Below are 11,944 nucleotides of genomic sequence, written 5' to 3' on the forward strand. Positions count from 1 at the left end.
TAAGACTTCAATAGCAAAAACTTCAAATGAAGACAATGATAGAAGGAACCAATTAAGCTAATCAGTGCAACGAAGTTTCATGAAAGAAACCTATGGTGTTGCACAATTTTTAGGTTAACTTTATGTTAAGGCCAGTGGGTCCCTAATCAATCAGAAGTCACGTGCTCACACGTGCGTATGCGGTCAGTTTTTTTTTTTGGCCTAATGTTTTATGCAAAGGAAATAAAACCATAATTAGCTTAAGCATTTCCCCTTAATTACATTTACAACACCTCTTCTGCCATTTGCTTTGCTTTTACTAAGCGCGCGCGCACACACTCTCTCAATGAAATCTCAGATCCAAAGCCTTGCCATTTCTTGGATTCTTTTCCTCTCTCTTTTTTCTCAGGACAATTCAGCTTCTCTCTTTACTTTCTCGGGAAAAAAATGATCAACTGTGCAAGAAAATCCCCCCTTCCTTCCCAGGGTTGCCTATTTGGCGATAAATCAATCTTCTGAGAAAACCCAGTTTTTGTTCTTTTATACCCTTTTCAAAGAGCTTCTTTTGTTTTTTTTAATAATCAATGGAATCAAGATAGTTCCCCCTCTCTTTTTTCTTCTCCCTTGAATCCAAGCCTAACCCAGTTTATTGACTTCATTTATTGGGGAAAAAAGCTTTATTTTCCCCCCTCTTTCAATGGCTTCAAAAGAAGTATCAGCGATGATAAAACAAGGGTTTATTTCAGACCCGACACTCTCTTTATCTTTCTCTCCATCAAGAACAACTCCCCCAAGGCTCTATTCCCCTTCCTCTTCTCCTCTACCTCCTCCAGCCGAGCCAACTCGACCGAGTCTCAACAATCCCACCCTCTTCGAGATGATGTCTGAGGAAAACCTTCGTGGTTCCAAAACCATGGAAGAATCTCGCAGAAGGACCCAAAGCCGAGTTGCCAAATTCATATCCGAACTCAACGCCTACAGCTTCAAGAACGGGGGGCTGGGACCGAGTGATGTGAGGCTCACGGTAGTTTCTAGAGATGGCAATAGAGTGTCAATGGATGTGCACAGGAGAGTTTTGTCTGAGAAGAGTAGGTTCTTTGCCGATAACTTGAGTCAGAGGAGAGAGAAAGGAGTCTCTCACACAGTGGAAATCAGTGAATGTGATGATGTCGAGGTTTATGTGGAAACTGTTGTTTTGATGTATTGTGATGATTTAAAGAAGAGATTGATTGGTGAAAATGTTACCAAAGTCTTGGCTTTGCTTCAGGTATGATAAATTCTAATGAAATTTTGCTTTCACTGTAAGGTTTTTTACATTTCATGCAATATTTAGCCAGTTAGAAATCATGGGTTTTCTTTAATTATAGACTGTTTTGAAGAATTATAGATCATTGTTTATTATTAAGTTTGATTTTAATATAGACTGGTTTGAAATGAATGTCTGTTTTTTTTTTTTGCCAATCTTTCCCTTCCATTTGAAGCAAAGCTCTGTAATTTATATGTCATGTGCCTGACCACAATTTAGCTATTTATGCGCTATATATATATACTTGTATGTATGTACTTTTTGTCAGTTTTTGCATTTGTTCTTATTTTTGCAAGAATCAGGGCATTTGTAATATTAATGTTTGTTGCTGTAGGTATCTGCGGCCATTATGTTTAATGCAGGGATTACTTCTTGTTTGGAATATTTGGAAGCTGTCCCGTGGTCCGAGGATGAAGAGGAAAAGGTTGTGTACCATCTCAGCCAACTCGAGCTTCAAGGCTCGATTCCTGAAGTTCTTCAGAGAGTATCGTCTGAACCATCTACTTCTGCGAGATCGGATGGCATCCTTTTGAACCTTCTTGGCGGTGTTCTTCAAGCCAAGGATGATAAAGCGCGTCGAGAAATGCAAAAGCTTATTTCACGGTTGCTTAGAGAAGATTCGTTGGATGAGGACAATCGGTTTGATGTCTCGAAAGATACCCTTTATCATCTCTGTCACAGATGTCTTAGCTCACTTGTTCTCTGCTTATCTGAAGCTATAGGAGCGGACGGTGGTAAGCGAGACCGAGGGGTTTTAATGGCTGAAATAGCTAGAGAAGCCGACAATTTGCAGTGGATTGTCGATATTCTAATCGAAAAGAGAATGGCGAATGACTTTGTGAAGCTGTGGGCAGATCAGAGGGAACTTGCAGAGCTTCACTCGAAGATCCCTACTATGTACCGGCATGAAATCAGTAGAATCACAGCTCAACTCTGTATTGCAATAGGTAGGGGAAGCATCCTGGTTCCGAAAGAAAGCCGGTTCTCACTGCTGTCGACATGGCTGGACGCACTTTACGAAGATTTCGGGTGGATGAGAAGGTCTTATAAATCAGTAGACAAGAAACTAGTGGAAGATGGGCTGAGTCAGACGATTCTTACGCTGTCTTTGAGGCAACAACAGATTATTTTGATGAAGTGGTTCGATCGGTTTCTGAACAAAGGGGATGACTGTCCAAATATACAGAGAGCATTTGAAGTTTGGTGGAGGAGAGCTTTCATTAGACAATGCACCGATGTGGAGGATGGTTCACAGTTGCAGATAACCGTCTGCAGTTATCCAAGCTCAAACGTGTAGTGTATTCACAAACTGATTTTTTCTTGTAATTTGTCAACCTATGATCTCCCCTGTTTTCCTTCTGTTGTGATCAAATGAACCCATTGAGTGGCATCAGTATTATTTATCGACGATTTCCCCGGAGAATACTGTAAACAAAAACAGTGCAATCAAACATAATATTAGAAAACGTATTGCATGTTTAAGGGGAAAAAGAAACTAATCCGGACACCTTCACACTAGAGGGCGATGGGCAAATGGATCAAACTAAGACATAATTGCCAAAGCAAGCTGCAATCAGTTTCTCTTTAATAGACTATTTTACGGCACAAGTTGCAGGTTGAAGGCACATTTGAAACCACCTCAAATTAAAAATGTAACACACTATATTTGGTCAGACAACTGGATGATCACATGATGCTATAAATCGAAACATTTAACTCTTAACATAAATCATTGATAAACCATAAATGTTATGCATTGATAAAACATAATCCAAACATGAATCAAGCTGCATGCTCGACTTGAACATGAAACACTTTGAAAAAGGAACTAAAATCTTGTGATTCAAGGTAGAGCGGTATCAATATCTAATCATTGTTATCGATGCCAAAATAAGATCCGAAATTCTAAGAAAATACTTTATAATAATATATATATAGCTGAGGAGTATTCATATCAATTCAGGTCTCAAAGTTTAACAAAAATAAATAAAAAAACCTAGGTATCGATACCACCTATGAGATATTGATACCAACTCATGTGCTTCAAATTTTTTGATATTAGATATCAGTAAGGTAGACCAAAATTAAAATTTTCTTGAACTTTAAATGATTTTGAAACCATCTAAGTGACATCCCACACATGGAGTACATAGAAATCAATTTTACCAATCTAAATTCAAGGATCTAATCATCCAAATTCTAAATTAACAATAATGTAGAATTTTAAGACTAGTTTTCCCCTAATAAGAGCAGCAAGCTTATTATGTTATCATGATGTGTAACCTAATTAAGCTCCACCTAATGGCATTCAACTTCAGCTGTGTAACCTTAGTATGCCATTCTGATGTGTAAGCTTTTACCAAAGTGTATAATAATAAAATTTAATGATTATTTTATAATTAAAAGATTACAGATTTAAAATAAAATCTTCCTATGTTTGGAATATTATTTGTATATTTTGTCTACAAATATTTGTATAAAATAATAAATAATATGAATACTTTTATTTTATTTTGCATGCTTTTATTTTATTTTTCCTTTTCATGTGATTAAAAATAAGGGTAAACTACGCCAATAGTCACTGATATTTAGGTAAGTTTTCATTTTCACCACTAATATTTCAAAAGTTACAAATTGATCACTAATGTTATCGTTTGTGACAAATTTATCACTCGCCATTAACAACCGTTAAAAACGTCACGAAAATCACATGTGGACCATTTTATGCTTACCTGGATGGTTGACCGACTGAAATTTATTACAGCTTGATTTAAGGTGGTGGGTTTTCAACTGAGTTAAGCCTCAGTTTAAGAGCTATCAACATGCACTCCATCAACCTTTGCTGTGATTCCCTAAGCAGCTTCACCCTCTTTTGAAATGCTATTCTCCCTACCCATAAAACAAAACTATTTCTCTATCTTTTATAAAAACCCCACATTTACATGCTGCCAAAGAGTGGTCTGTGGCATCAAAGTCTTTCTTGTTGTTGCTCTTCTTTTCCATTCATCGGCCAAACGGCGAGGAAGATGGTCGTAATGATGAGAGAAATATTCGGTGTAATGGCACCTTTTACGGTGATGAGGATAATGGAAGCTTGCACTATAGCACTCACTATTCTGGCCAAAACAACCATAACGGGAGGAATGAGCCCTTTTGTCTTTGTAGTTTACACCAATAATGTTGGCTTTCTCTTGCTACTCCCTTTTTCCTTTCTTCTTCACAGGGAAAGGTGCTTGCAAGGCTGCAATTTCCTCTTATCTTTTCCCTTTCTTTGTGTACCACTCTCTCTTCAATTTCTTTATCTTTTGTTTGTTTGTTACTGCAGAACAGACCAGTCGATCTTCACCTTCCCACTCCTCGTGTATATATTTTTACTGGGTTTAACAAGGTCGCTTCTCTTCTCTCTTCACCTTATTTTAACTTCTTTGAAATGAAAAACGATCGACTGATTTCTTCTTCTTCTTTCCTGGTGTTTGATTTGTGTAGGATAGCTATATCAGAGAACCTTGCATTCGTTGGATTAAGCTCAACTCACCCATCGTTGTATGCGCAACTGGTCTCCTAATCCCGTTTATTTCCTTCTTGCGTTCCATCCTTCTCAGGTTCTTCATCTTCCCAAAGCCATATTCTTCTTCTTGTAATCTATTTCAGTTCAGAAAAAAAGAAGGAAAAACTTGTGATAATAACAAAACATGCATGATTATCATATAGGATGACAAAGCCCGATTAGAGTAGCAGCGACAGCCAAGCCAAAGTGATTGGCACCTTGGTTTCAATCATTGAAGCCAACGTAGTAAAAATGTATAAAGTCCCATTTATACGAAAATCCTTTTTCTTCTAAGGCAGCCATTACCGGGTTAACCATGTACCCAAACTCTTTGTGTTCTACTCAGCACTAGATCGTTGGATTCTTGGTGGTGTTCTGTTAATGGTTGCATCTTTATTTGTTTCATTATGGAATGTTATTTAGGTACCTGATGAAAAAACTAGATTATTGTCTGCTTTAAACTAGTCGAAGCTGGATAAGCAATCGGTGACGTGGAGGAAGACGATGAAGTTGTTGAAGAAGTAGGCGTTCTGTATAGTTTCAGACCACTCGCTGTTGGTATTGGTAATAACCGAAACAACGTCTCCTTCATCATTTTTGTAGACTAACAGTTGTTTCTCTAGCTCATGAAGTTGGTTCATCATTTTCTTCTTTGGGTCTTGCGGTTGTGCGACCCACATCGAAATCGGATTCATATACTGGTTGCCTGGTAAACCGGGGTTACGGGCCTGAATTATAGAGTCGTCGTAGTTGATACCGAGTGGAATTTGTTGCGGCCTCAGTTGTTGTAAAAGAAGCAACCCGTATCGCTGCGACATGAAAGAATGAGACAAGAAATTACCTAAGACATTCGATGACGACAAGTTGGTCGACAAATCGATGGGAGACAAGAGAGAAATTGGAGAAGTATGCTGGTAAGTTTTGTGCTTAGCTGAACAGAGATAAAGGTCCGGCTACCCACAGATCTACCGGTTAATTTACTGTAAAATCCCGACCACCGCCGGAGAATCCCGAAGCCATTTCACCTCCCCTCTGTTTTGGGTTAACTGAATACAAGCTAATGTGGTTTTGGGTTTTTCCATTTAATTTTATTAATTAAATTTTCATTAAATTATTTGGTAAAACACCGGTCAAAGGGGCGGTCAACCTTCCAGATAAGCATAAAATGGTCCACGTGTGATTTCCGTGACGTTTCTTAACGGTTGTTAACGGCGAGTGGTAAATTTGTCATAAACGATAACATTAGTAACCGATTTGTAACTTTTGAAACATTAATAGTGAAAACGAAAACGTACCCAAACATCAGTGATCATTGGCGTAGTTTACCCTAAAAATAAATAAAGTTTATTTACCAGCAAACCCGAAAACCCTATAGCATAAAATAGATTGATCGTTAAGGATTTGAGTTCTCCGAAAATCCCTAACCCTAATGAAGACGCTAACAGGCAAAATCCTCTCTTCAACTCCGATTTCCGTTTCCAAGGCAGCCAAAATCATTACTAACTTCGCCGCTACAGACAACGGCGCGTCGCAAGCCATCAGTGCATACCTTCGACGCGCCTCCGCCTCATTCAGCGAGCTCAAACAGTTGCATAGAGAGCTCCAAAAGCCCTCTAGATCGAATCTCAAGCACAAGAAGTCCAAGTCCGAGACCACAGTGGACGGTGCTCGGGAGTCGAGCCTAGAACCAAGTGTATTCAACTTGACCCGCGAAGATGTGGAGCTGAGCCAAGAGGCAAGTCGCGGGCACGGAGACGGAGACGCTAACAGAAAAAAGCATAAGAAGAAGAAAGATAAGAACGATGAAATTAATTTTCGGGACAATGGGGGCAAAATTGGAATTAAAGACGGTGAGACCAAAAGGAAGGAGGAGAAGAATGAGGCTAAGTTTGGGGAAGATGAGAGCAAAACTGCAACTGAGCAGAGCGAGGTAAAGAAGCAGAAGGAGGAGAAAAGTGGTAAAAAGTTTGAAAATATTGAGGAAAATGGAGTGAAAATTGAGAAGGGTGAAATGAGGTATGGAGAAGGAAGGGAATGGGAGAAGAAGAAGAAGAGGAAGAGGAAGAGTAGAGATATTGATGAGGGAATTGAAAATAATTCTGCTTCAGAACCACGGAAGAAGAAGAAGATTAAAAAATGAAGTTGACAAGGGATTTATTGTAGGCATTTAAACAATTTTTGTTTTTTTCTTATGGCAGATTGAAGGAGGGTTTTGGTTTGGAGGCAATGGTTAGCTCTGCAGTTAAAATGGGTAATCATTTTTGGGTACTATTTACATTGTAATGTTTGAAGGAAGTATGTCGTTTCTAATTTGTAATGAAAGAAATCTACCTGTGGCTAATTTTGGCATATATGTTCCTAGTTCTCAGTAATTTTTCATCATACCAAAGATGCACATGCATGATTGTTAACAAAGTAGGAACTAGTTTAATAGAACGCTTTTTAGGAGGCATATTATTCTAATATGATCTTAGTAGAATATGCACTTGATAAAATTGCTTTGTTAGGAAGAAATATTTCAATGCTTGTAACTTGCAATTAATGAATAGCTTGTTTTGTTGTTTTGGCCTCTCTGAACTTTATTGCTGCTCCTTGAATGTTAATGGTGATCCAGATGTTGGTTGTTCTGGTAGGGTTGAAATAGTAATAAAAAAACATAATGCTTACTTGACATATGGTGTTAGCTTGATTATTATTTAGCAATTCCAAATCACACTGAAAAACATTGGTGAATGATTGGAAATCTCTGTTAGCTTATCCTTTAATCTTGTGACCTATCAGGGCTGATTGATATTCTAGGTTTGCCTTTGCTCTTATCTCGTTTTGAGGGGTAACCAACATCAGGAACCTTTCATGTTTCATTTCAAGGTCTAGTTGGCTATCCTGAAAGGCAGAGGCGTATACCGAGATAATGAATTGTTAGGAAAAATGTTTGTCAATGCCATGAGGTGTAGATTTTGAGGTTTGTTTAGGATTGTTTCTTGGTGCATTTTGTTTTCTTGAATCGTTGAGAAGTTGAGGCGCCTAAGACTTGCCTCTGATTGAAGTGGTATACTTGTTTTTGTTGAGTTTGACCAAAACAAAAAGAGAAAATAACCTCAGTGACCAAAAATCCCATATAATATACGATTTTAACCAACTTTTTACGGATTTGCCAAAATGACCAACAAAATCGCAATGAGATCGCTAATTCGCAACGCGATCTCCATTATCGCAAATCAGTTTTCAGATTCGCAACGCGATTATGACTATCGCAATGCGATTTTCCAATTTCGCGTTGCGATACTGACTATCGCAACGCGATAATACAAAATCGCAACGCAATACTGACTTTCGCAACACGATACTTACTTTCGCAACGCGATACTGACTTTCGCAACGAGATAATACATAATCGCAATGCGATTTTCAAAGCACCATTAGTATCGCAAAGCGTATTTTATTTTCAAATTCCAAACACGAATATTAATATATTGGAACACTGAACCGTCCACAGTATATCCCGTAATCGCAACTCATAACCTAAAACCTAAAATCACAACTCAGTCCCATCTCCATCTCTCACTCTCTCACCCATCTCTGACGAAATCCGTCCCCATCTCCGGCGAAATCCGTCTATCTCCATCTCTCAGAGCCACCCTCACAATCAGAAATGGAAAATCAACCAAATCAACCACCGAGGGTTAGTTTTTTTAATTATTTTCTTTATTAAATTTTTGCATTATTATTAGGTTTTTCATATTAAAATTGATGATAAGTTTACTGGTAATTTCAATAATAGATTAACCATTTCACTTAGATTGCTTATTAAATCAACCAAAAATCGCAACGCGAAACGAAAATCGCAACGACAAAATCGCAACGCGATTTTATTCTCTCGTTGCGATAGTCAAATTCGCGTTGCGATTGTCATTTTCGTGTTGCGATTTTCATTTTCAGAAACTATTCTTCTTCTGCAAATTGAAACTTGAATGAATTGCATTACTTCAACCAAAAAACAAAGACAAATAAGAAATTCACAGTGTTGCAAATTTAAGTTTGAAGAATAAACTACTACTCTTTATGTTTATTATTGTTTTTGGTATATCTTCACAGTGTAGTTTTTGGTATATCTAACTTAGTATGTTTATTGTTTTTGTAGAACTTTTATTCGACTCAATTGACCTTAAGAAATAAAGTCAGCATGGCCAAAACAATTGCGTCGAAGCTTTCACCTGCACAAAGAAAAATGTTTGAGGATACTTGCTTCGGGCCATGGCTGAAAGTACAACATCCCGGTGGAGATGCGATGTTGACACAACTGTTTCTTCAAACCATGACTAGCGATCTATCAGATACTATACAACGTCGTGATGAAGAGATATGGTTTGATTTTCCACCGGCGTATACGTGTTTTGGGCGGGAAGAGTTTTGCTTAATCACCGGTCTACGCTTCGGACACGATGATGTAGGTCGGTACAATAGACACATTACTCGCCCATCATGGTTATCTCGGGTTTTTCCTGAGCTAGAGAGGCCGAATCTATACGTGGAAGACCTGACGAGATTATTGAATAAGAAATATGGTTTTACTCGGATGGATGACGTCGATGTTGTCCGAGTATGCCTTCTAATACTTTTGCATGCCGGCTTTTTAGGCAGAGAGGCCAGACAACTTATTCCGAATGATCTAATCAAATTGGTAGAAGACCTAAATGTGTGGAACTTGTTTCTGTGGGGCTCGTATTTATGGAAAGCTACATGGAATAAGTTATCGTCTGCCTTGGATGATCGAAAAAGTTTGCATGGTGATGGTTCTAAATACACTTTGGCAGGCTTTATTTGGGCCTTTAAGGTAAGAATTTTTATATAATGTTTCCAAAATTATAAGTAATTATTTAACAATTATTAATGTTTGTTATTATATTGTTTGTAGATTTGGATATTTGAGACCTTTCCCGCCATGAAGACATATGCAATAAAAACTTCAAATGATATTCCCAGGGCTATTTCCTGGAAGAGGAAACAGACATTGCAATGGGAAGATTTACTACGGTATACGACAATAAATAATGTAAGTTAACATAAATACTACCATATGTTTATAAACAAGTTATTACTAGTACACGTTTAACTTTGTTTGTGCTTTTATATTGTTAGGAGGCCAACACTCCATTACAGAGGCTGACACCCACGGAAGCTGAGCTTGTCTCTGATTGGTGGAAAGTTAGTAAACGTTTTTTTGATGGCACGGATGATGAGCAGCCTTCACTTCGAGAGTCATCACCTTACACAGAGCTATTACCTCACCCAGAGCCATCATCTGATCGACCCGACTATACACCTCCACAACGACAGTCATCACCTATTCTGTCACATCATCGAGCCTCTTTTCCACCATCACCGCAAGATAGGCGACCGGCAAAGTTACCACGACGTTTATCTCCCTGTTCTCCACTTCCACCTCCACGGGATGAGTTAGGGGAGTTACGTGTTAAGGTCAATGCCTTGCGTGAGGAGGTCGGTACTTTACGCAAAGACGATGGTGCATGGCGTGTTGAGGTGTCTACTTTACACGGTGAGGTAGCTGTTCTACGTGAGATGGTAGCATCGTTGCAGAATGAGGTTCATACTATACGCAACGAGGTAAGTTTAAGATTTTTCATATTTAACTTGATGATAAATTTACTCGTAATTTCACTTAGATTAACCATTTCACTTAGATTGCTTAATAAATTCATTCGGTTGCTGCCAATACTGCTAAACTGTTTTTGTTAGTATTTGTTTTGGTTTTGTCTTTTGGTTGAAGTAATGCAATCCATTTAAGTTTCAATTTGCAGAAGAATAACAGTTTACTTTCGCAACACGAAAATGACTATCGCAATGCGGAAATAGCTATCGCAATGCGAAATGAAAATCGCAACGACAAAATCGCAATGCGAAATGAAAATTGCAACGACAAAATCGCAATGCGAAATGAAAATCGCAACGACCAAATCGCAACGCGAAATGAAAATCGCAATGCGATTTGTGTTTCGCGTTGCGATTTGGTCGTTGCGATTTTCATTTCGCATTGCGATTTTGTCGTTGCGATTTTCATTTCGCATTGCGATAGCCATTTCCGCGTTACGATAGCCATTTTCGCGTTGCGATAGTCATTTTCGCGTTGCGAAAGTAAGTTTCGTATTGCAAAAGTAAACTATTCTTCTTCTGGAATGTTTATATATGTTGTCCTTTTAAATGTTTATATAAGTGCTTACTTCTGGAATGTTATCTGATGCATTTTGTGAACTATGATAGAATAATGACTTGGGTGAATACAATGCAAGTTTGAAACATATTTGTCTTTGTTTAATATCATGTCTGTTTATTTACTGATTTATGTATTAATTTTTTTTAGCGGCCCGATAATGTGGATGTTTTACGTCGGGTTTTCCTTGCACGACGGAGTTCACGTATCAGACGGTGTGCACGTGCTATTACGTCTCCGTTCACCCCAATGGTGCAAAGACTCCGCAAGAAGAAGTCCGACTCACCTGTCATCCCTTAAGAGTCCCCTCTAATCGTTCAAGAGGCTCCTATCATCCCTCAAGAGTCTCCCCCACCGTTCAAGAGGCCACTGTCATCGTTGAAGAGGTCCCTCCCACCATTCCAGAGCCCGATTCACATGGGGTAATATATCAAATTATTGAGAAACCCCCACCGTTGCCGGACATGATGGATGAGAGTTGGCTCTCGTATGAGTTACCGGCTAGTACCCTTTCGGTATCTGAAGTGGAGAGGAGACAACTACCGGAAATAATTCTAGATAATACCCTTTGGGCTAAGACCGCAGTTGATTTTTATCTACATGAGCGGAGCCAAGGGTGTTACACTGACATAAGCAAACTCAACGATGAGATGTATTTGTTGCTTAATCGGTCTTGGTGGGGTGTGTTATTAGGGGTTGAAGACAGTGGCTATTTTGATGGGGAGGTAAGTCTTATATTTGTCTTATATATGATTTTGATTAATTTTTTAAAAATTAATGTAATTCACTAATATATGTCTTTTTTTGTAAAACAGCATATCGATGCGTGGGTGTCACGTCTTCTAATAATAAGGAAGCTTAGGAAAAATAAAAATATTCGCGA

At 38.4% G+C, this 11,944-nt stretch overlaps 2 protein-coding genes and 1 pseudogene across 2 annotated transcripts; all 3 read left to right on the plus strand.

The window, feature by feature from the left end:
- Nucleotides 1-222: 222 nt before the first annotated feature.
- Nucleotides 223-2,705, plus strand: LOC120182702 (BTB/POZ domain-containing protein At5g60050-like). The gene is made up of 2 exons (XM_039187593.1): nt 223-1,246; nt 1,620-2,705. Exons 1-2 carry the CDS (start codon nt 677-679, stop codon nt 2,580-2,582), a joined length of 1,533 nt encoding a protein of 510 aa, XP_039043524.1. The 5' UTR covers nt 223-676; the 3' UTR covers nt 2,583-2,705.
- Nucleotides 2,706-4,310: 1,605 nt separating this feature from the next.
- On the plus strand, nt 4,311-5,255 carry LOC120182730 (annotated as a pseudogene).
- A 941-nt stretch (nt 5,256-6,196) lies between these two features.
- On the plus strand, nt 6,197-7,181 carry LOC120182725 (nucleolar protein 58-like). Its single transcript, XM_039187609.1, has one exon. The coding sequence runs from the start codon at nt 6,262-6,264 to the stop codon at nt 6,970-6,972; it is 711 nt and encodes a 236-aa protein (XP_039043540.1). The 5' UTR covers nt 6,197-6,261; the 3' UTR covers nt 6,973-7,181.
- The last annotated feature ends 4,763 nt before the right edge of the window (nt 7,182-11,944 follow it).

This window comes from Hibiscus syriacus, unplaced genomic scaffold (assembly GCF_006381635.1).
Source record: "Hibiscus syriacus cultivar Baekdansim isolate YM2019G1 unplaced genomic scaffold, ASM638163v2 tig00112737_pilon, whole genome shotgun sequence".
NCBI lineage: Eukaryota > Viridiplantae > Streptophyta > Magnoliopsida > Malvales > Malvaceae > Hibiscus > Hibiscus syriacus.

What these genes read in the sequence shown, in the direction of transcription:
- LOC120182725 (XM_039187609.1), top strand. Translation starts at nt 6,262, where the DNA reads ATGAAGACGCTAACAGGCAAAATCCTCTCTTCAACTCCGATTTCCGTT.
- LOC120182702 (XM_039187593.1), top strand. Translation starts at nt 677, where the DNA reads ATGGCTTCAAAAGAAGTATCAGCGATGATAAAACAAGGGTTTATTTCA. An exon ending in AAGTCTTGGCTTTGCTTCAG is followed by an intron (nt 1,247 to 1,619) that starts GTATGATAAATT and finishes TTGTTGCTGTAG; the next exon opens with GTATCTGCGGCCATTATGTT.